Source organism: Zalophus californianus, chromosome 4 (genome assembly GCF_009762305.2).
Source record: "Zalophus californianus isolate mZalCal1 chromosome 4, mZalCal1.pri.v2, whole genome shotgun sequence".
Lineage (NCBI taxonomy): Eukaryota > Metazoa > Chordata > Mammalia > Carnivora > Otariidae > Zalophus > Zalophus californianus.
Genome location: NC_045598.1, coordinates 14,754,979 through 14,779,144, shown reverse-complemented (window position 1 = coordinate 14,779,144; position 24,166 = coordinate 14,754,979). Strand labels below are relative to the sequence as shown.

The 24,166-nt window shown below is 53.6% G+C and overlaps 1 protein-coding gene across 7 annotated transcripts in view; it reads right to left on the bottom strand.

Moving 5' to 3' along the window:
• VWA5B1 (von Willebrand factor A domain containing 5B1) overlaps positions 1 to 23,629 on the bottom strand; it is a 47,800-nt gene extending 24,171 nt beyond the window's left edge. For 3 of the 7 annotated variants that reach the window (XM_035727237.1, XM_035727238.1, XM_035727233.1), the window contains exons 1-10: positions 21,877 to 21,950; positions 20,888 to 21,100; positions 17,010 to 17,174; positions 15,301 to 15,453; positions 13,865 to 14,135; positions 10,444 to 10,589; positions 9,527 to 9,658; positions 8,810 to 8,934; positions 4,836 to 5,012; positions 514 to 624 (exon numbers count right to left, since the gene is read on the bottom strand). In XM_035727237.1, coding sequence (XP_035583130.1) covers positions 514 to 624; positions 4,836 to 5,012; positions 8,810 to 8,934; positions 9,527 to 9,658; positions 10,444 to 10,589; positions 13,865 to 14,135; positions 15,301 to 15,453; positions 17,010 to 17,148 — 1,254 coding nt within the window. In that variant the 5' untranslated portion in view covers positions 17,149 to 17,174; positions 20,888 to 21,100; positions 21,877 to 21,950. Of the gene's footprint in view, positions 1 to 513; positions 625 to 4,835; positions 5,013 to 8,809; positions 8,935 to 9,526; positions 9,659 to 10,443; positions 10,590 to 13,864; positions 14,136 to 15,300; positions 15,454 to 17,009; positions 17,175 to 20,887; positions 21,101 to 21,876; positions 21,951 to 23,529 lie in introns of those variants that run through there. The other 4 variants (XM_035727236.1, XM_035727235.1, XM_035727234.1 and 1 more) reach the window with 4 other exon arrangements.
• Positions 23,630 to 24,166: the final 537 nt, after the last annotated feature.

The window sequence follows — 24,166 nt, the reverse complement described above, 5'->3', positions numbered from 1 at the left end:
CCCCTCCCTTACGTTCTTTCTTCCTGTTCCTGGACCTGGACAGGATATGCTCCAGGTTTGAATGTGCTGCTGGGTCCCCAGTCTTCTTGTTCTAAATTGTAGTTTGAGCCTTGTGAGTTCTATTCTTAGCCCATCTCCCCACTTACTCATTCTGTAACCCCTTACAATTCACTCCTTCAGTTCAACCTTACATGAGTCTATCGTTCTCTTGAAACAGAAGCAGGATATAGCCTCTCTCTACCCCTTCCTTGAACCCCCTCTCCGTGCACACCCATACTTTGCCCAAAATGGTCCTTATTTTTAAAGAGGTTCTTATTATTCAGAAGATGAGATGTCAGCAAATGGCCTACCCAGAGACACCCTATCTAGTTCTCTGCTGTGGGCCTCATTGAGTTTCCACAGGGCGAGTGTGGGGGGCAGCTTCTGAGGCAGGCCTCAGGGTTACCCACACTTTCTTTTTCTTCTTTTCCTCACCACCCACCCATTCCGGACCCAGCCCTGCCCCCTCCTTACCTCACTGTAGGTCTGACTGGAAGGGAAGAGGGTCTTAAATGTGGATCCAAACCCAATGACATTGAAGAGGCAGGCTGGCATGAGGCTCTTAAGAGCCACCAGCATGGCATCCTGGCAGGCGAGAGAGGGATTTTCAGAGTTCTGGAAGGAGTTACTAGCTGCCACCACCCATCAGTATTCTTATCCCAGCACAGAAGCAGCCTCCAGACGGGCTTTCACCCCACTGCCCGCACCCAACAGTAACTTCTCCCTCAGATCAAGAAATTTGCTGACAGCAACCAGAGGCGGGACCAAAGCCATCATCATAAAACTTCTCATCCATGCAGCAAGTCCAACTTTTCAAAGCCCTTCTATTATGCTTGCCAGTTCCATTTCACCTCCTGCTGACCCTGAGAGGTTAGAGAGAGCAGGGAGCATCCACTCCCTTCTGCAAAAATGAAATCAACATCCAAGGAAGGCACGTGGCTGAGCCGGGGTCACACTGTGGATGGAACAGGCTTTCATCCAGGCCCTTCTGCATCCTACGCGCCCTATCTAGGGTTGACTCTCTAGTTAACAAGTCTCTTAGGGGCAGTCTCTTCAGCTCATATTTGTAAAATGCCCAGGAGATACTTTACGTGCATTACTTCATCCTTCCATGACCTCACCATGACAAAAGGGGGATCTGGAGTAGAAAACCTGTGCAATCTCCTCTCTACTGTAAAGATGCATGGATGTTTGCATCCTCACCATGGCCCTTTACGCAGGCACCATACTATCCCCATTTTATACAAGAAAAAACTGAGGCACAGAGAGGTGCGCTGACTCATTGGCGAGCATTCTGAGAGTAGCGCCTCCAAAGTCTGGGAACATTACAGAGTCCTACCCGACTTCACCGTGCAACACCAGAAGCCCTTGATGAGGTCTGTTGAAATAATCACAAAGAGGAAAGGTGGGGGAGGTGGCAGGAGGGATGACGACGATGATGATGATGACAGTGGCACAGGGCAACAGTAAATCTCAAGCAATTACTATGTGCCAAACCCTGTGCTAAGCACTTTCTATTAATTATCCCATTTAATCTCTATATCGCGTTACAGCACAGTGGATAAGAAGATACATGTTGAAGTTAGCCATCTGTGGGTTTAAATCTCACTTTTATCATTCCTAACTTGACCTTGGACTAGTTAGGTCACCCCTCGGAACCTCAGCTTGGCACATAGTAAACATTCAGTAAATAGTTACCATCACCAATCCAATGAGAAACATAGGAATAGCAACATCGCTGTTTTACAGATAAGGAAACTGAGGCTCAGAAGGTTAAGATGTTGCACTGGATCACAAAACTGAAGGACAGGACAGCTTTTAAAACATAGCTCCAAGATCATTATTCATGTTGGCTCTCTGCCATGGCACAGAGCTGGGGAATGAGGGGCTCTCCCTCATCCCCAAGTAGTTTACTGATGGCACCCCGGGGATCTCAGCATGACTTGAGAGAGACAAACTGTTTGTGTTCCAGAATCTAGGAGGAAGCAGTTGCAACTGGATCTTGGCAACTTCCACAGCATACAGCTTTGCAGGCTCCACAGACCTGCAGCCCCTCTCCCATCCCCCTCTGTAAACATCAAACAGTAACATCAATGTTCCCTCATCTCCTTTTTTGCCCACGTCAATACATTTTGTTTCTCTACAAAAGAAGTCAGTATCTCCTTATTTTTTCATTAGCCACTAATGAATACTCCTGCTAGCAGGAGACTGCTGATCCATACAGATTGTCTCTGCTCACACCTATTAGAGTTTTAAAAACCATGTTTTTGGCAGCCAGTGGTAGCTGGAGAATGAGACCAGCTGCAGGAGATTAAATTGGCTGAACTTTCCCCCTTGGCGTGGCTGTTCCGATCTCTATACTCTCCCACCTTCCTAAGCCTAGTTTTTCCTAAAACAGTCTACCTAATGGGCCGCGATTAATGACCCAAGCAAAACCTGCCTATGGCCTCATTGCCAGTGGGGAAAGGAATGTGTGCCCTGAGTAATTTCTGCACCTTTCTCTAAAATGGGGCATGTGTAGCAGAATGGATTGTGCCAGGACAAAGCCATTTGTGAAGGGATGACCTTGAGCTCAGTGAGCTGAACTGGAAAAGAGAGCAGGAGAGACTCCCAAGGGGAAAGGGACTGAGAGGAGAGCCAGAGGAAGTTATTGTCTGAACATTCTGGAAGGTAAAGGTCGGAAAGGTCTTTAGTTCGGGAAGTGGATTTCCATTCACAAACCTACTCCATTTAACTGGTAGTAACAGCCTGGAACCCAGAGATGACAAGGATATAGAGAATGAGTCCAAGCTCAGCATGAGAAAAAATGCCATGGTCAATTATTGATGTCTGTCTGGCCTTGGGAGAGGGGAACAAAGGGACATGTGACCTATGTTTGCCTTTCCTGAATTAATCTTCCCTTCTCATTTTACAGAAAGGATAACTGAATCCCAGAGGTGAGAATCAACTTGTCCAAAGCCACATAGCAGGTCAGTGGCAGAATGATCCTCAAACCCAGCTATTGCTCTTTCTACTAAGCCATGCAGCAGAAATGACATAATCAGAGAAGAGAGCTTTTCTCAGTAGAGAGGTATTATCATTCCCTATCAGCAGGGTAAGGAAAGTGAGCACTGATCCAACATAGGGAAGGCTTTGATTTCCTCATTAGCTCTGTGATGCTGGGGAAAACACTTGGCCTCTTGGGGACTCAGTCTCCTTACCTGGAAAATGGCAGGGGAAATGGATTAAATGCTCTCTAAGAGACATCATAAGATCCCATGATACTTGAGAGTAACTGAAGAGATGTCTTACAAAGTGATACAGCTGTGGAATGAAATACACATGGCCACAGCGGCCTGGAGTGTGCTTCAGCAGGACTATGGACAGTTCCCCAGTCTAATTCTTGCCTTTGATGGAGGAGGGCAGAGGTCGGGAGAAGGTGACAACCTGTCCTGCACCTCAGTGCCAAGAGGCTTCAAACGGGAACTTTGGTCTTATACATGATTGCTCAGTCATACTTCAAGACTAAACCCAATCATAGCAAGCCCGAGGAGATAGTGGGTATCACAGATCCCACCCAACCCTTCCCCTCCTTGTCAGTCCTGTTGCCCTGGAAACAAGAGTTTTCTCCAGGGACAAACTAGGGGGAGGGATGAAATTTCAGGTGACAGCAGAGCCTTCTAACTTCTTATTCCCGCATCTTTCATTTCCTTGAACTATGCGCTTTTACCCAGTTCAATAAACAGTGACTGGGGGCTTTTTATGCATAAGTACAGAGCCGGGCTCCATGGGGAGAGATAGATGAGAAAAATCTGGTCCTTTCCCTTAATGAGTTCATAACTCCAGAGGAGGAGACACCACATCTACACAACCAAAAATACAAAGAAGAGCTAGATAATGCCATAATCGAGGCGAATAATCTCCTGAGGGAGATGAAACACTTCTGGATACACAGGGAGGAATGCTTATCACTCTTCTGCACTCCTTCAGAACTTCCCACTGCAATGAGACCATACTCCCAGCTATGGCTGGTTAGCTGGGCTGCCCCCTTGCTTGACTATGAACTCCTGGAGGGCAGGAACTATATTTGCAACCTGCTGTTTTTCCAGACGGCCAAGCACAGCGCTTTGCACATATTATGCACTTGAAAAAAAAAAAAGAATATTTTCTACTGGATTATACACACTCGTTAAGGCCATGTGCGATGAATCTCTGATGTCAGGTGGTAGGAGCAGACAGACAGGAGTTTGATCTTAGACCACAGCAGCTGTGTGACCTTGGGGAGGTTACTGAAATTTTCACGACTGGCTTTCCCATGTGGAGAATGGTGACAATAGGGCCAACCTCACAGGATTATTGTCTGGATTAAACATCAAGCTGTGCATTAAGTGGCTAGGGTCGTATCTGATACATAGTAAGCTTCAGCAAATGTTGGTTCTTTCCTCTCTTTTCTGGGCCCCTCTACACTCAGGATCTAGTGAGGTGTTTCTGCCAGAGCAGGAACTCAACAAAGGTTTGCAGAGTGCCAAGGAAAGCTGTAGATGACTTTATCCCTTGGACAATAGTTCTACCTCCGTTCATACCACTTCAAAGTTTTATTTTGGGAACAAGTTGAGTTTGGGTGCCTCTGTTTAAACTGATTTTAAAAAGTTAAGTTGTTCCTTGTAGTCATGGGTAGTCATTGAGGAAAGTAGTTCAGGTGTGGAAGGAGGGCTGCTTGGAACACAAGAGTCCTGAGGAAGCTGGTTTGGGGGAGCACAGCTGATCTACCCTGGAACCCTAAGTCCTGGGTGGGGCGGGGGTCCTCTTACAGGTACCTTGACGCGGTGGATGTTGGTCCCACTCATGCTGCCACTCCGGTCAATGAGGAAGATAAACTCGCCATGGGTCTTTCTCAGGTTCGGCTGGACTGACTGGAGGTCAGGGCAGAAGTTGAGCATGATGACAGAATGGTGGGGAATGTCTTTGTGGAGGCGTTTCCGGATGATTTCTGTCTGGAGGAGAAAGGAAAACTCTCACTTGGGCATTCCAGGGGTCCAGAGCCACTCCCGAGGGCTCAAGCTGGTCCCCACATTACTCACCCGGCTTTGTCAAGATCCCACTCAGTCAACTGGTCACTCCCACAGCAAGCTGGTGGCAGATCCCCATCCGTGTTTCCCTTAGTGGGCTGGGGCCCCGCTGGGAAGATGGACATCCAGATGCAGCAGGCACCCTGTCCTCCCGCCTGCACCTGGCTCTTCCATGTGCTAGACTTTCACAGTTGCATGGACTTTGGAGGCAGAAAGACCGGGGTTTAAATCCCAGCTCTCACCATCCAGCTGTGTGTTCTTGGGCACGTCCCTCCTCTGGGTCTGTTTCTTCATTTATAAAATGGGGCAAATGACATCCCTTTCTCAGGGCTGGTAGAGGATGACCCTGAGCAGGAAGTCCCCGCACAGGTGCAGGCTGGAAAGCATCTCTCTGGCTTTCACCCCCAGTGTCTAAGCCACTCTCCGGCTCATCTCCCATGGGCTTACTGATTCTGATTCTCTCCCTCTGCTAACCTCCTACTCATTCTTCAGATTTCACCTCTTTAGGAAACCTGCCCCCATCTTTAGGGTGGACCGACTAGCTTCCTCCTCTGTGGTATGAAGACAAGAGTACCTATCTCACCGAGTGATATGGACTCAATGCAATGCTTGTGAAGCCTGCTGCCTAGCACAGAGCAGCTGTTTCTGAACAGGATCCACCATCACCAAACCCTCTGGGGTTTAACTTAGAGCCCCGTACAGAGATGGGCTCCTAAACATTAAAGGGATGACGGGACCATAGTTCTTTATCTTTTTTTGCGTGTTCTTTTTGCTGGCCCTGGCGAGCTGCTGCTGAACGTTGCTTCCGGACACACGTGCACTGCGCCAAATCTCATTTCCTCCATCCTCACTCTGCCCCCCTCTCTTTCTCCCTCCACTCTGACTTCCTCTCTCTGTCTGTTTGTCTGACTGTGTCTGCGTACCTGTGTCTCTGTGTCTGTTTCTCCGTTTTTATTGGAGCCCCTTCCTCAACTCAGTCGATGACATCATCACGCACGCAGGTGTTCAAACCCAAGACCTAGAGGTTGTCCTTGGTTCCTCTCTGTCCTCACCCTGTACATCTCCCGTTCAGCAGAGGTCCATTAGTTCTGCAGCTAAGATGTGTTCTGAACGTGTCTTCGGCTCTGTCTCCACCACCACCATCCCAGTGCAGGGCAGTACCGTCTCTTGTCTGGGCCCTGAGTGTCTCCTTTCTGCCACTTTTTTCTCCCTGCAGTCCATTCTTTTTTTTTTTTTTTTAATTTCACTTATTTGAGAGAGAGGGAGAAAGTGCACAAGCAGGGAGAGGGGCAGAGGCAGAGGGACAAGCAGATTCTCTGCTGAGCAGGCAGCCAAAGGCAGGGCTCGATCCCAGGACCCCAAAATCATGACCTGAGCTGAAGTCAGACGCTTAACCAACTGAGCCACCCAGCCGTACCTCCCTGGGGTCCCTTCTACATAGAGCAGGGAGTGTGATCGTTCTTGTCATCTTGTTGTTTAAACAATAGCTTCCCCTCATACTTTGCATCATGGTTATGAGACCCCCTAATGCCTGACCCCTGCCTACCCATCCACCCCATCTTTGCCCACTCTGCCTCTGACATTTCAACAACCTGTTTCCCGAACATGTCACCATTGTCCTGCTTCTGGTTCTGTGCACGGTCTTCCATTCCTCACCACTCACCAGGTCTCATTCTCAGACAGGCTTTCTCTAAACCGCAGGCTAACCAGCACCCACACTTATCACTTATTATCATATTATCCTGCTTTATTTCCTTCATGGTCCCCAGCCCTCTCCACACTCATCTTGCTCATTCATTTGCTTGTCTATGTTATAATGTAAGCTTCATGAGAACAAGGACATGTTATTTTTAGTGTTGAACAGAGCAGACATCTATTAGGGACACAGTATTTGTTGAATGAATAAAGGAGAGGATGAATCTGTGTAGGTCTTTTTATCTGCCACTGACCTATGTGTGCATCTCTGTTTTTTTTTCCCCCAGTCTCTCTGTCTCTACTTGTCTCTGCTTCTATCCACATCTCTGTCTCTTGTACATGGTGTCTTCCTCTGTGTCATTTGCCCCCTCTTTGCTAAATCACAGCTTTTGACAGCTTGTCACACCCACTCTTCTTGATTGATGTTCACCCTCTGGATGCCTGCCTCCCACCCTTGGTGAGGGATCTTACTCTCCCTCCCACACGTAGCTCCTTTGCCAAAGGCCACTGCCCAGCCTGGCTCACTGGAAGACACAGCCCAAGGTAGCCACAGCGACATCTGCTGATGAAAGGAGCCCTTCTGGGAACCTGATTTTTGCCTCTCAGAGAGGCGGCGTGGGGGCCCTGGCTCGGGATTCTCCAGCGTCTCCTCCAGCTGCCCTTATCCAATTACCATGAACTCATCACTTCTTAGCAGCTTGGGGTGATCCCTATCCTCCCTGGAGCTCATGAGAATACAGGGTATTTGCATAACCGACCCAAGGTGGCAAATTCTCATTTGCTTCTGTAGTCCCAGAGCTAATTGATAAGTCTTGGCAGGCAGGGGAGCCAGCCCCGGGCCTGGGAGCCCCACTGCCCCTACCCCTGCCCACATTCTATAGTTCTCAAAGCTCAGGGGCACTCCCACTCTGAGAACCTGGCCCCAGCCTCTTCTCCCAATTGACTCATCTGGGCGAGAGGGCCCCTCTGGGAAGGCAGGTGTTTCCAGTGGGGTCCCTAACGTGGGATGATATGGGTCGTGAGCTACTGACCCTTTCCCTTTGCTATCCTTCCTACCTCCCACCAGGCCCCTCCAGTGGGATGTCTAACAATGGGAATGACGTGAGCCGGAAGCAGTCTACACATTCCCATACCTCCCCCTCTGCCGTGGTCCTCCACCAGTCAGGGAGGGGCTCTTAAATCCAGTGAAGCTGCCCCCCAGGATCGACTCGAAGTGCTTAGCCTCATGTCACCAAAGTCAACTCCCAAGAGAATGGTCTTCTCCTCCTCCCAGCTCACCAGTCCTTTTGGGGTGCTAAACCTCAGTGTTCTCATCAAAAAAGGGGAGACCAGAAAAAGAAGTGTGCCATTGTTCTTCAACCTGCCTTGGCCTTCAGGGCCTGGCTTGGTGTGCAGGGCCATGAGCAGGAAAGACTGCTGATGTAACTTGCGGCCGGTGTCCCAGCCTCCTACCAGGCTTCCCCAGCCCACCCCTCCCCTCTGCTGAGGCCTCCTCATACTGGCACTTCATGGGGCCAGCGCGGGCCGAGAAAGGGTCTTCTTCAGGCTTCCTCCGCTCTGCCTTTATTCTTTATGTAATAGTAGCAAGGATCTCAGAGGAAGGACGAGCAGGACACCCTTTCAGCAGGTGGGAAAAGGGAGGCTCAGGGGTAAAGATTGTTTGGGAGGGCACCTGCCTGTGGGGTCCTGGGGGTTCCCTGGGGTGGAGTAACCTGGAGAAGACCAAGGTTGTTTCTGCCGCCGGCCTAGAATGTCACCTGGCTTAGGCCTCTTGGTGGCACCAGGAGAAGGTGGCCTGGCAGGAGGCGGGAGGACAGGGTGCCTGCTGCATCTGGATGTCCATCTTCCCAGCGGGGCCCCAGCCCACTAAGGGAAACACGGACGGCGATCTGCCACCAGCTTGCCGTGGGAGTGACCAGGCAAACCACCCCCTTCCTTTGCCCGGTATCTTCATTGGTCCAGTGATGCCCAAGTCCCCAGTGTCACCCCACTTCCGCCACCACGGACTCAGCCCCAGCCACCCTCACCTGTCTCTCTGCCCTGCTGTCCTTCTTCATCCCTTTAATGAACTCCGTTCTTCCTTTCAAGTGCTGCTCAAACTCTCCCAGGGTCATGTCCCCTTTCTCCATCAGGACGTGTGGCATGTGGGGCTCTGCAGAGATGAGATCACCTCTTGGCACTTGTCCGAATGTGAGGGCAATACCAGGGACCTTGGTTTAGGAGCAGGATCTTCAGAGTGGGGAGGACTCCCCATTGGAAGAGGGGGATGGATCCCTGACGGCCTGGAGGGGTGTGGGGGTCTTAGCTGGCAGGCAGGAGAGCCTAATGGTCTCTCTGGACCTCAGTTTACCCATCTGTAAAATGGGAAAGAGACCAGGTTCTGATCTTTTCAGATCCTGACATTTTATGAATCCTTAAAGAGACAGAAGAGTTACTTTCTGAGTGTTCAGAGCTGGGAGGGTCTCATTGAGCTTAAGATTTCAAAGGTCATCTGCTCAGCTGCCTTGGAGGCAAAGTACTCCAATGGGTACCCCGAGGTCTCTGGAGCTAGAGTCCGGGCACTCAGCTCTGCCAGCTAGAGTCATGTTTCCAGGAGGCACGTAGTTGCTCTCCTCTCTCTGCCACACCCCCCAGCGCTCTCCCTGGCCTGGCCACTGGACGAGGGGCCACATGTCTATGCCCCATGGGATCAGCATCTCTTCCTTCCCACAGGCCTCCCAGGGGCCCCGCCTGGTGCACCGTACCACTGGGGTGGATGAGGATCTCCACGGGCCGGTCGAAGGTATGCCTGTTGGCCAAGGTGATAATGATGCTCTTGGCCGATCGTGCAGACGGGGCGGCGTCGGCTCGGATCTCGTGAGTGGGACTCTCCACCCCTGTGTGGCACAGAAAGGCGGAATAGGCTCAACAGCTTCGGGAGAAATAGGGGCTCAGTGGGAGGAACATGGAGACCCAGGTCAGAGATGAGAGGCTCCTGACTTGCTGTGTAACCATGGACAGGCCTCCTCCATTACCCCCATCTGCAAAATGGGGGCTTAGACAGATGGTGTCGATGGCCTTTCCTGCCCCGACCTCAGGATCCACTGGGGTCAAAGGGTTGCTTCCTCTTAGGGCACATAAAGAAAGAAAGAGCTCAACGTTTGGATCTCTGGGCACTCTGGGGATCTCTGGACAATGGTCCCCAACTCTGGCTGCACGTTAGAATCACCTGGGAGCTCTGAAATATTCCAATCCCCGGGACATACCCCAGACCACTGTCATCAGTAGCTCTGGGTGGGGTCTGGGCGGCAGGATTTGAAAGCTTACCAGGTGATTCGACCATGCAAGGTAGGAACCAGGAAGCACCTCTGTGCCTGTGGCCTCTAGGAGAGGACCAAGAATGTCCATGCCCGCATGGACATCGCCCCATGGGAGCCACTGAGGTGGGTATGGGGATAGCCTTGAAACCTGTCCTTGGGAGGGGCTCATCTTTGGGCCACATGTTGGGGGGCAGGAAGTGGGGGTCCATAAGGCTCCATGAACTTCAGGATGTCTTCCATCTGGGCAGGACCACTTCCCTGCCCTCCCTTTCCTCTCTATCCCTGGCAGCTTTCGGCCTGAAGCCCTCTCCACTTTGGGGCCTCAGGCTCCTCCAATCCAGGTCTGGGCAGCTGTGTCTCACCTGCGAGCAGGCATGGCCCACGAATCTCCAGCTGGAAGTTGAACTCATATTCCATGGGGTTGGACACATCGGTGTCCAGGAGAGTCGCCAGGCACAGCTTGCTCCAGGAGTCCAGGGCTCGGGTGCCGAAGCAGTGCTTGTCTTTGCTGGGAAGGGGGTCGAGAGGCAGAGGAAGGGGAGGAGGAGGAGGAAGATGGTGAGCCCCGGGCAGCCCCGGCACCCCTGCAGCCCAGCTCTCAAGGGGGCTCGTGAGTTTCCTTCCACCTCCCACCCTTACTCCGCCGCACGACCTGCCTCCAGGGAGGGCCCGGACTCCGATGTAAGGCGCAGCTACCTGGTAGGCCTGGTGCCCCCTACCAGCGGCACACATCATTCTCACCAGTGCCCTGAGAAGAGGCATCAGGGCCCCCTCTCCCCATTTCCTACATGGGAAAACAGAGGCTCCACAAGATGCGGCGGCTACCCCAAGTTCCTACAGCTAGGACTTGGCAAAGAGTGGGTCCTTGCCAGGTCAGTCTGGCTACACAGTGAAGAGGTTAACACCATATCACCCCATTTCTTGGCTCCCTGCCCTTCTCTGTGAGCTGGGAGCTCCTGCACAAGGCACTTCTTCAAGCCTCAGTTTCCCATCCATGAAATAGGGGTAATAATGAGGTGCCTTGAGGGAGTGCTCAGGGAAGGGTCCCCTGCTGAAGGTTCAAGTTTCTGGGCTCTCTTTCTGGGTCATCCCCACCCTGTCTCGAACCCTGCTCCATCCTCCACCCCCCCAGGGCCACACCCTTGAAGCTCTTTGCTCTGGGAGCTTAATACTTGACACACCGGTCTCCTTGTGAAGTCTGGGGCGGGGGGTCGGGCGGGGGGGCAGGCGGTTGTGTGTTTTCAATGCGCACTGTGTCCTGAATGGCATTCAATCACTTCCTTTGTATTTCTCACTGCTGTGTTTCTGAGCTCCATCTATGTGGCGGTCTGCAAACCAGCCTTTGCTGGGACATGGTATCACTTAGGAGCATCTGTTATCTCAGACTTATTTCTTCCTGCCTCCCTGTGTCAACAGATAACACCGCCATAAAGATCCTCATCTGCGTCCCTTTTTTGGGCTTAAGAAAGAATTTCTCTGGGGCTCCTGGGTCAAAGGCTTGTGTGCTGTCTTTATACCTGCTGACATCGGCACAACTGAGCCTTCTGTGTTTGAGAGGCAGGGCCTACCAGGGTTGGGGACATTCAAGGCCTCGGTGGGTCCAGGAACGAGAGGCCTGGGAGGCCCTGAGAAGCTTATTCCTGCCCCTTCCGGCAGGCGGAAGTGAAACAGTTGCTCTCGGGAGAAGCAGGTATCAAATCCCCATGAGCCCCAAAGTTGCTCAGAGTGGCACAAGAAAAAATAAGAAGGATAGGTAATACCAAGTGCTAGTGAGGAGGAGGAGAGAAGGAGACTCTTGTTCCGCTGGTAGAAGTGGAAACTTACCAGCCTAGAAAGCAATCGGGCAATACACAGCATGCGTCTGGTGTTCCTGGTCTGACATTGGCTTGTGCTGCCTGCTTCTCTGCTGTGCCAACAAGGGGTCCTCACCCTAGGCTTCAAGATCCTATAATCGGACTCCCCATCATCTGTCTGACCTCTCTCTTTCCTGCTCCCACGCTGCTATAGCCATATTAGCCTTCTTGCTGCTCCTCCAACCCACTATACCCATTGCTGCCTCAGGGCCTTTGCACTTACCACTTGGACTGCCCTCTGCCCAGAATGTTCTTCCTCCAGCATATTTCCAGCCTCCCCTTCTTTAGATCAGGCTTCAAATGTTGCCTAAGCCTAGTCCATTTGAGGTAAAATAGCACCCAACCCCACTCTGTCCCCCTCTAGCCTCTATGCTATGAAGCATTTAGCTTCACAGAACTCACCTAATATATTACATGTTATGAGCTTATTTCTTTAGTCTGTCCCCATGTCCCCCCACCCCCATCAGAATGCCAGCCCCATGAGGGCAGGGACCTTGTCTGTCTAGTTTACTGCTGTATTCCCAGCACCTGGAACCTCGCCTGGCACCCAGTAGGTGTTTAATTACTGTCCAGGTAATAACTGAAGAGTGTCCTCCAGGCTGACTCCACGTGGAGAGCTGTAATAACCCTCCCGCAGCCCGGCCTGAGGCCAGCATTCTAATGGTAGCATCCAGAACTTTGCTGACACCATCTTCTGTGTCCCCGGCTGTCCCCAGAACCCTACCAGGGTGTGTATGAAACTGCTGGATATACATGGTGTATCTTCCCCGATTTCAGCTTGGTTCAAAGGTTTGAGACAGGACTTGGGGTGGGGGTGGGGAGTTAAGTAGTTTAACTGGTCATTAATTATGAGTGTTATTTTTATGTCAAAATAGTACAAAGACCCTCTGGAATAGATTTTAAAAATTAACACATGAATGATAAAATATAAGACTTCAAAAGACATCTGAATGCAGCAGGTAAGGAGGGCCTCCTCTCTCCGGGCACGGGAAGGGCTCAGCCTCCTCAGTCCTCAGGTGGGGAAAAGGGAGGTGACCCAATTTCAGCAGCCGGGGCTTCAGGCTGTGACCCAGCTTCTCTTCCTGTCACCCCTCCAGGGGAGCAGAGAGAAACTGTCCTGCCTTGGGCTTGTAGTATTCCCAGCACACCTTGCTGAAACCCCTTGTAATGGCTTTTTGTTGCTTTGGGAGAGACCTGAAGTTGACCAGGGCCACAGGGCATCCTATGTGTCTACAGCCTCATCTCCTATCGACCTGCTTCAGTTTCCCTCTGGAGTCCTATCCTTGCTACCTCAGGGCCTTTGCCCCTGCTGTTTTCACCTGTGGGAATGTTCCTCTCTGCCCACCTCTCCGTCATGGCTCAGCTCCCAGCTGAAATATCACTCCCCAGAGAAGCCCGGCCTGCCCCTTAGCCCCCCAGGGTGGGTCCCTATTTTATAGGTCAGCCCAATGCTCTTCTCCTTCATTGCCCTTTCCACATCATTAATTATGCATGCAAGCACAGAAACAATTACCTACATATCAGTAGTGTTCTTAGTTGGATAATGATCTCTCCCACCCAGTTCCACTTAGGAAGGAGACATGCTGGTTTGGTGCCCTCTGTATCCCTAATATTCAGCTCAGTGTCTAGCACCTAGTAGGTGCTCAGAAAATACCTCTTGTGAGCTTATAGAATAAAGCCTGGAAATTCTCATCCCAAGCTGTCCAAATACCAGAGCTTCTGGCCGATAGTGACAGGGGGCATTTCAGGGAGATTCTGAAGTGTTCTAAAAGTGAGTGGAGGGGAACAGTTATTCAGATGGTGGCCACCTTAGCACTGAGCCTCGCCTTCCTCTCTCTATCTCTCCTACCCCTCACTCCCCTGCCTTCATCCAGCTGACTTCCTGTGGCCACCCAAGTCTCTGCCCCTGGTCCGGGCTGGGGCTCCTTACCTTTGGGCCTGTTGAGTGGAGGGGCCAATGCTCTCGGTGCAGAACTGAGGCACAGTTGGGGCACAGACAGCAGGCAGCAGGACCCGCACAGCCCCGCTGGGCAGCGTCGGCAACTCTGAGGAGGTGCTGACAAAGATGGTGACGTTCTCCATAGGGGCAATGGTCCCCAGGTTGACCACGAACAGGATCCGCTCCAAATCCTCATCCAAAGCCACCTTCCCTGGTGTGCAGGAAGGAGGGATGACAGAAACCCCCTCTTGCAGAGTGTTCCCTAAGTGACAGGCCTGGAGTCAGCAGCTATGCATATATTATCTCTAGTTCCCTGTAACTGTGGTAGGTTTGTGAGCCCCTTTTGCTGATGGGAAAACCAAGGCTTAGCGTGGGGATGCGACTTGCCCAAGTTACTCAGTAAATAAATTATTCATTGAACCCGGATCTGAACCCACAGGGGTCTGAGGCCAGACCCCGTGTACTTTCTGCTGGGAGTGGCAGGCTGAGACCCACAAAACCCCGACAGAAGTCACGTCCCTGTTCCCAGACTCTGCTTCCCCTCAAAGAATCACATTGAAGCACCCTCCCAGCTTTGGGGCAAGAGCTTTTGTTCAATTCTCTCTTGTTGTTTGAGAGGCCCATTCCCTCACCCCTCCTTAGCCAGCGTCACCCAGCCACCAAGCCCTTCATGAAGACCTCCCTGGTCCCCACTCGGCCCCTCTCTCCCTCCTCCGACATTACCCACACCTCTTCTGCCATAGCCACTCCCACCTCCTGTTGTGGTTACCCTGAAGCGTGTCCTAAGCTCTTCTTCCAGGCTGTAAGCAGCCCTAACAACTTGAAGGCAACTTGGTATCTTACATGTGCTGGGTGCTCATTAAACGATTCTCGAATGTCTTAATGATCAGATCACAGACCCAATGGGAAGAATCTCTTACGTCACATGATACTTGGTCTGAATTCAAATCCTGACGGTCACTAACGTGCTGTGTGACCTTGGGCCGGTCACCACCCTCTCTGTTCTTTAGTATCCTCAATAGCAAGCCCAGTAGCCATGATTTGAGTCCTTACACCGTATCAGAGACTCTTAGCTCTGCAACCGTGTCTCTGTTGAGCTTTGGGTGTGTACAATTACTAGTTCCATTTTACAGATGAAGTTTAAGTTTTTATTTAAGCTCATAGCATTTGCAAGCAACAGGATGGGGAGTCAAGCCCTGGTATGATTCATTCCACAGCCTCTGAGCTTAAGGGACGTGCTCTCTATAGAGATACAGAGGTGAGAGCAGGAACAAGGTTCAGAGAGATTAAGTGATAGGCCTGAGGTCACACAGGATTCCTGACTCCTGGTTTAGTGCTCTCTCTACCCTATCGCACTGCTGTCCTTCCAGTCTGCTCGAGACCCCAGCCAGGCCCGGGCCCCGCCGCGGCCCTTCTGTCCTCCTCACCTGCGAGAGTTGTGGCTCGGAGGCGGGTGCCCTCAAAGTGGGCGCTGTCCATCTTGGCTTTGTCCTTGATCTGTACTGTCACGACACGGTCGGCAATGACCGCCTCAAAGCCGATCACCGTGGTATATTCATCCAGTGGGTACACGAAGAGGCCTGCAGGGGAAGGGCCTGGCATCACGGGGTGCCCCAGCCGCACCCTGCACATCCCACCCGAGGGATGGAAGCCAAGCCTTTGACCTGCCGGATGGATGGACGGTACTCACTGCCACTTAGAAGATGCTGGGGCACTCCAGCTGGGACCCCATGGCTCTGGGGCTAGTGGGGGGGTAAGTGCACCAGAGGCACTGCGGGAGCAGTGGGGTGGCTTGCAAAGGGACAGATCTTACTCTGCAGGCATGTGAGACCCATGTGGCCAGGCCGTCTGAGTTTTCAAGAGACAGTGGAAATCCGGGTTTTTATGTACTTGTTGTGTGTGCCAAGGAGCTGGGGCATCGGAGGAAACAGACTAAGGCTCTAATCCAGTCCAGGCCGCCCCTCCAAGCCTGCTGACCTTCGATAAGACACTCGGCTTCTTGAGGCCTCACAGCCCCATCTATAAAATGGGGCCAACAGAGGCAAACTCATGGGGTTGTCATGAAACTGGAAAAAGTAGCCACCATAATTTAGCTGTGTGCCTCGTGTTTTTATACCTTAGTGCTTCTCAGACTCTAAGAGCACATGAGTCACCTGGGTGGGGGGCCCATGAACCCTGGGGCAGCACAATGCCTGGCCCATGGTGAGCCCCCCACAGAGCCTCCCATACCTCTGAGCCTCGGCCTCCTCATCTACAAAGTGGGGAAACTGGTTCTCCCTGCACAAAAGCCCAAGGACTCTCCTCACATTGGCCAGTCCTTTATCTCCTGGGCCCCTAGCAAGTTCCATTTGAAGTCGCCCCCTGGAGATTTTCCTAAACAGAGGACCAGGGTGATCTGCTCTGCCCAGAAGGTTTCTGAGGAAAAGTCAGTTTCCCTGCAGGTTCCTCTGGGAACCGAGAAGGTTGGGACAGAGGGTGGTACCCCAAGACATGAAGCCTGGGGGTTGGGAGGCCCCCATCACTGGGGACGAAGAGGAATCCTAGCCGCAACAAGCCTTTACATAGTCCCTCTTGGCCAGCCTTCCCGTGACCCCCTTCCTGAAGTGGGAAGGGAGGCGATGGATTGACAGACTTCTGCCGGCCAGGGTCCCGCACTCTCTTGACTGCCCCACATGGATGATTCATAGTCTCACACTGCTTTTCATTCCTCGCGGTCCTTCCTCCTGCATTACCTCATCGGCTCCTCCTGCAAACCCTGGCGTCCAGACAGGCAGAGGAGCATCCTGACCTGGAGAAGGACAGTGGCTTCCCCAATGTCACAGAGGCAAGAGTGGGAGCTCCTGGTTCTCCATAGAGTCTTGATGCCTGTCCTACTGGGAGGTTCCCTGAGAAAGTGGGGCGGCCGGCCATTTGAGGCAGGTGGGCCTGCCTTGTGGGCTGAGCCCAAATCCTGACCTGATATTCTACTGGCCTTGAGGCCCGAGGGGCGGAACCGCCATGCCCATTTCACAGATGAGCAAACTGAGACTCCGGAAATGTACATGACTTGCCCTGTGTGGATCAGCTAGTACCTGTCAAGATGAGGACTACCCACGGGGGAGGGGGGCCCTGGGGAAGCTGCAACAGGGGTCCTCACCCTGGAAGGGCTGGGCTTCCAGGTTGCCATAGGTGAGGGAGGCAGTCAGCCCTAGGGCATAACCACTGACGAAGGACGTGACGTCAGAGGCGGTGAGGGGCAGGGCTGCCCCTGTGATCTGGTTCAGCAGACCAGGCATCCCGCTGGCTACTCAGCCTTCAGGGCCTGCAAGAGACAGGAAGGGTGGGAAGTGGGGAGATAGGCCCCCCCATCCCTTCCCAGCCCAGGCCTCCACTTCCGCCCCCACAGGCAGCCAGCATTCTCCCCGTTCTCCCCATGTCCTTCCCGGGGAATGACTCCTGCTCATTCTCAACCATCCCCGAGAGAAATGGGCATTCCATTTCTGCCCATTTCACAGCAGAGAAACCGAGGCCTGAAGACGTGTGACCTGCCTGGGTTCACTCAGCAGGAGGGAGCAGAGTCAGGGCGAGAGCCCAAGCAGGTTCACGGCCAACTTGGAATTCTCCCCAATGTGCAGTGCTCCCCGAACTCTGGTTGGGGGTCCAGGGACTCAGACTCTGACCCCATCCCTTGGTCAGTCCCTTAATCTCTGAGCTATGGCTGCCTCCTCGGCAGAATGAGGGAACGGGGATGGCTCACCACATGCCTCCTTCTCTGAGTGCATCTAGAATGAATCTACCCACCACCGCCAGGTTGTGAGGGGAGTAAGGAGTACCCCCAAAAGATCTTCAAGTGAAAGGAGCCACCTGATTCCTCCAGGTGTGCAGGTCACAAAGCCGGGAGTCATTCCTGGCACCGCCTCTTTTTCACTCCTCCCCCCCATACCCAGTCCATGGCCAAGGCTTGTGATTTATCTCTGCAAACGCCCTGGCGCCTATCCATTCTCCGCCACGGGCACCGCCTCTCAGGCACCGCCCTGTCTATCTGGACTGCAGTTCCCCGTTGGCCGCTTAAATCTACCATCCCCCCCACTCCCATCCAGCCTCTCCTCAGTGGCCAGGCCCCCGTAGCAACGCACCAAGTAGAGCGGTCTCCATCCCCCGCCACCGGTTCCTGGGGTAAAGGCCGAAACCTTTAGGTGTCTGTGTGGTCTGGCCCAGCTGGCCTCTCCAGTGGGTCAGTCCCCACGTCATCACACAGCCCTTGGCGGCTCTCCCAGCTTCCAGTCCATTCCTCAAACGTGTCTTGTGATCTCCCACCTTTGTCGCACCATTCACCCCACCACCCACTTTTAAACTGGTAGCTAGTAATCTCCTCCTTGTCCTTCATTGTCAACCGAGGGTCACCCCGTGGGGAAGCCACGCTCCCCGGGCCCAGCATCCTCCTGTTCTCCGTTCGTCTGCCTCCCGCAGAGCCAAGCCTCTCCCTCAGAGCACCTCCATCCGTTCGTAGGGGTGTAGTTTGTTGTGTGAGATTAGTTTGTGGCTGTCTGTCATCCCACTTACAGGGTGCACTCCTGGTTGTGTCCTCAGTGCTGATGAAATGAATACGGGAATGGATGACTGTCGTCGATCCCCAGGGATGGACCGAGCACTTCTCAGGGCAGTGATGTGTCCATTGTCTCTTGGGCTCCCGAGACCCTCCCAGGTCATCGCTGTGCTTGAAGGGTGTGGTGGGAAGGGGAAGCGAAGTCAAAGGATGGGGAATACAAATTTGAGGTTGGGTTCGCTCCAGGTTTTCCTCCCTGTGGAGCGTGAGCTGGGCAAAGCTTCTGTGGGCTGGTAGCCTGTTGCTGTTATTTGCAAGGTTGTTCAATGTGTGCTTTTTACTCTGCCTTTTCTCAAAGAAAGGAAGTCATCCCCTCCAGATCCTCCTCGAGCCCTGCTAGGATCCTCTGGTGCTCCCACGCTCTCTGCCTGGCAGTGTCTTTTTAATTATGTTCTCCCTTGGGCCTCCGGCCCAGACAGCTCCCGGCCTTGCCTTATCTGGGCAGGCTGACTGACAGCAGGAAGCAGATAAGGAGCCGGGAGGGGACTGCTGTATCCCCAGCTGCCTTCTCTCAGGCGTGTTCTCTGTCCTGGTGGCTGAGCAAAGCCTAACTGCTCCCAGGGGGCAGAACAAGATGGCGGAGTTCATTTCCTGAGCCACCTCAGCTGCCACCCACACTCCCTCCCTCCCTCCTCCTCAGCCTGGGTCACTCCTGGCTGGAAGGCTGACTGAGGAATGCAGCTTCAGGGACCCAGCGCCCAGATGGGTGACAAACTTGGCCTTTAGCTTCAGTCCATCCTGGGATGGAGTTTGGCCAAGGGGCATCTTCCCACACTGTCCCTGGGGCCCGCCCCTTGGGCACCTTGCCCAGGAAGTGGGGGAGGGTGTGGGCCCCCCTGTCAGAACCGACCTTTTAACAGTATCAATACCTTCCCTTCTTGGGAAGAGTAAACTTGAAATTCTTTGGAGCCTAAACAATGCGTATTTTTCATCAATTCAGCCAGCACCGATAAGCACTTCCTATATTCCAAGCCCCGAATTAACCACTGAGGATATGAAGATAAGACACAGCTCTGTCCTTGAGGAGATTACAAGCAATCTAGCAGCAGAGGAAGGGGAGTGCGGGAGGAATAGTAATGGCAACTGGAATCTATTGAACATGGAATGTGCTGGATGCATGTATCATTTCACTTAATCCTCACAAGCACCTTATAAGGCACATTATTGTTTTGTAGACGGAGACACTGAGGCCCAAAGAGAGATGCATTTGGCTTTGCACAAGAGTTTGGGGGGTGGCGTGGAAGGACAGAGGGGTAAGTGGGTGCTTGTATAGGACTTTCCCCTGAAGCGGCCCAGGGCCAACCCTGTGAGAGGTAGAAACCAGAGCCAATGGTGCTGGGCTCCTCTCTCCAACCATCCTGGCTGGAGTAGCCTCCAGGCCTTAGGAAACACCCAGGTTATAGGAGGTCCCCGGGGTGACGGGTGAAACCAAGACTGTTCTTGATGGTCTAGAGCCTGTACATGTCCAGCGATCCCTGTCCTTCGGGGAGCCCTGTCTGGGGTCAGACAAGCCCAGACGTGAGTCCTGGTGCATAACTGACTGCTTCACTCCCTGACGTGGGTGCGCTTTAGTCCCTGGATGCCAGCGCCCTCGTCTGCAAAGCAGGGCGAGTGGAGAGGCCACTGGCTCCCGCCTCACCAGCACCATGATCACATCGAATAATGTATAGAAGGTACCCAGTACTTGCCTGGCACATACTAGGTGCCCAATAAATACACAGTGAAATGAGTGAATGAATGAATGAATGAATGAATCATAACACCAGGCTGGCAGTTTCTGGGTTCCTCATTCACCCGGCTGAGGGAGAGATGTTCTCTGACCACCAGGCCCAGGGCAGCTCCTCAGAGAAGATACTGATGCTAAATCCATTAGGCTCTCATAACAGTGTTTATGTCAAGGGTCCAAATACACGGTCGCTGGCAGCACCAGGGTCCCACCATCTTCTAACAGACGGTCTGTCCACAGGGGATGCCGTGATTCTGTGTCCCTGAGCCAGCTTCTGGCCACCCCCCACCCCCCGAGCCTCCCGCTGTGCCTCCTGCGGCCACCACTCTGGAGTGAGCGGGCGCCCTGTATTCTGGGCCTCTGCTGGGGTTCTCTAGGAGTCCCTGTCCAAGGCTGACTCCTTGTCATCCCTCAGAGTCAGGAGGTGCCTCCTTGGTCTCAGCTGCTGCTCCAAGACCACCATTTTTTTTTTTTTTTAATCTGCCTATAAAACCCCTTCTCCGTGGTGCTTGCCATTCCCAAGGTCCCGGTTACACCCTTCTTGTAGCAAACACTTGGCACCTGGCTCCCGTCTTCCTCTGCTCCCCAAGCCCTGCCATCAGCCTGGTGACTTTAGCATCCATAGCGATGGTGCGTCCAACTCCCTGAGCTTTTATCCCCTGCCCCCTGGCCCTCCGAAACCTTTGCTCCCGCTCCAGCTCACTTGCCACTTGCACTCCCACGCCGTGAGCTTGGGACACCACCCCCGAGGGCTCCATCTCCAAAATCGCTCACTCGGTCACGTAGGTCGCTCTAAAAATCACCAACTCTCAGCATTCCCGAGCCCTCTTCCCTTGATTTCTCCCAAGCACTTGTCACCGTCTGGCACACTGCATATTCTGGTTTGACGTGTCTCCCCAACTCTCCAGAGGGTCATCTGCAACGAGGGCACGGGGGTGGTTTCAGTTCCTCCGCTGGATACCCACTACCGAGACGGTAATGCCCGTTCTAGTAGATGCTCCATAAATATTTCTCTTTGAAATGAATGAAACGTCATTCCACGGGCTTTATCTATAAAGCTTGGCAACAGCCCTCTGGGGTAGGTACTCCTAGCATCCCTGTTTTATAGATGAAAACACCAAGCTCAGGGAGGTGAGGTAGGCTGTCCAAGGTCACACAGCCGGTAGCTCACGGGGCTGGGAGCTGGACGCAGGTAGAAGGACTGCAGAGTCCGTGGGTTTGCTTCGCTGTGGGGCTGTGCTGCCTCCTGCTGAACCTGCCCCCCGAGCTGTGACATTAGTCCCCAGGAGCTCTCTTCCTCATCTCTCCATTTCCACCACTGCTGTTTCCTTACCCTGCCCTGAACCATCTCCACCATCTCTGACTTGGTCCTTCAACTTACAGGCTGCGTCCCTCCCAGTTCACTCTGTCACCTCAGGCACGCACGCGTGCACGCAGACACACACACACACACACACACACACACACACACACACACACACACACACACTCCATCTTTACCCTGAGCGTCATGGCTCCCCATTGCTCTTGTCTGTTGGGACAAGTTAAACCCTCAGCATGGCATTCAGGGCTCGTCCCCATTGGGTCCCCTTCTCTGTCCAGTGTCGCCTCCTGCCACGTTCTGCATGGTCACTTTGTTCCAGACACCCTGACCTTCTCACCGTGCCCTGAACAGAACAGCTTTTTTCTCACCCTTGGGCCTTTTCCTGGGAGGATGATCGCCTCCTTCTCTGCCTTTCAAAGTCCAGCTCAACCTTCAAGGTCCAGTTTCACTGTTCCCTCCTCTCTGAAGCCCCCCCGTCCCCGACACCCCGGTCTATCAGACATGCCCTCCCCCGGGGCTTCCACAGCCTCTGAGCACCTGTCTGTCACAGCTGTTACCCGAAGCACTATAACTGCTCATCGGAGATGCTTGGCAACTCCGGGCGCTGCAAGAACGTGGATGCCCCTCCTTCTGTGCCTGGGTCCCAGCTCCCTGCGCGGGGCTCCGTTCAGAGGGGGACCTCTACATGGGGCCCCTACCAGATTGTAGTGCTTTAAGAGGCATTGCTAATGCTCACACCCACCCTCCCTATAGGGTGAGGGAAATGAGGTGCTGGGGGACGTCGGGAAGTGTGTTGGTGAATGGTCAGGCTGGGTGGGATAGGAAGCAGCCTGCTGCCAGCTAATGCCTACCCTTCCCCTTCTCCAGCTGCTTCCCAGTCCATGCTGAGCCCAGGAGAGGGAGGGAGGAGGGAGCCCCGGGAGCCTGGGGAGCGTGGGCTTCAGGACGTGGGGCTTCCCCTAGCTGTGATGCCCCTCGAGCTGCCGCTATGATTCTGAGCACATGAGCTCAGCCAGCCCTGCACACCGCCACCCCCTCCTCCCAGCCGCCGGCTCTAGAAGATGCCTCTGGGCAGGCTGTGGTCTGCGCCCCAGTTGTCTTGGAGCAGCCTGGGATGCAGGGCTCTAGGCTGAGAACAGACTGGGCCAACGGGGACCTGCAGCAGGCAGTGTGACTTGGTTTAGATGTCATGTGGGGCCATGTCGTCCAGGGAAAGGAAAGGAGCCAGGAGAAGAGAGAGTGGGGACCCTGCTTGTCTTCCATCATCACGACAGGCTGGGGAATGCCTGCATCAGGGTCTCGGCATCAAGGAGAGGGGCCTCCCGCCTGCTTGCCAGAAAGGGATAGGAGAGGGGGGAAACTTGCTTGTGGCTAGCAGCCAGGTCCCAGAATCTGGAGCACTACCTGGGTGAGAGTCTTAGATGACTACTTCCTGGTGGCCTTGGGCCAGCTCCTCAGCTGGGCTCTGCCCCTTCCATACTGTGTGACCTTGAGCAAGTCACTTAACCTCTTTGTGCCTTAGCTTTCACATCTGTAAAATGGGACCACGACAGTGCCCACCTCCTTGGAAACTGGATGGATAAAGGACAGAATGCCTGCAAGCGAGTGGGCAGGAAGCTAGTGGGTCCTGGATGGGGCTGGAGGCTTCTCTTCCAAGGGCCCCTTCCTGGGCTGGGTGAGCTTGCACAGATGCCAAGTTGGCACGGCTGGCAAGATCCTTGGGAAGCTGGGAAGGTCCCTGCCCAAGAGCCCACCTCAGTAAGCCCTCTGATTCGGGCCTTGCTGCTGAAATGGGCCCTGTCCCCTCTCCTCCCCAATTCACTTTTTGTCCCAGAGACAGCCCAGCCGCCCTCCTTTCCCCATGTGGAACGCCATTCTGGAGACCTCTCCCCTTCCTCCAGGCCAGATGCCCCCAGACTCTGTCCACACGGCCAGGTCTCCCCAGCTGAGTGGTCTCAGCCAGACCTGGGCCAGACTATGAACCCGCCAAGCAATACGGACCTTGCCCCCTGCCTACTCGCCTTGGGCTGGGGGTTCTAATCCTTTTCCTTGTCACCAAGCTGTTCAGAAAGTCCATGCTTTCATGCCCCCACTGGGAACCTGTGCTTCAAGGACCACCCCACACACACAGCAACACCAACAGTCCCTTCAAAGTTGGGGCAGGTTCTCAGGCCTGATTGTCCTAAGCTTCTAGAATTCTGGGGTTCTCACATTCTGGTCTCCTTCTCTCTACCTCCCCCGTTGGGACCACATTTGTGCTTCTGAGCCCTGCCCCTCTGCCCCATCCACCCCATGCTCTAACCAGTCAAGACCACTTGCTCTTCCTCTAAATAAGCCTGATTTTCCTGCTTCCACGTCTCTTCTGAGGCTACTTCTGAGCGGTCCCGACCCCAACCCTGCCCCCCAGAGGAGCGCTCACCCATCCTTTAAGGCCCAGCTCAAATGCCACCACCTCCGTGAAGTCCTCGCCCACTCTCTCACCCGCCACTCAACGGATGTAGAAGGAGCGCCTCCCATGTACTGGGACTGTGCTGGGCCTGGGCCCCAGAGGCGAGCACGAGGGACAGGAACTCTGCCCTGAGGCCTTGTGTCCTGCCCCATCAGCTCCCAGCCCTTGAGGCCAGGGCTGCCCCCCCCCCCGCCCGCCCCTCCCCCGCC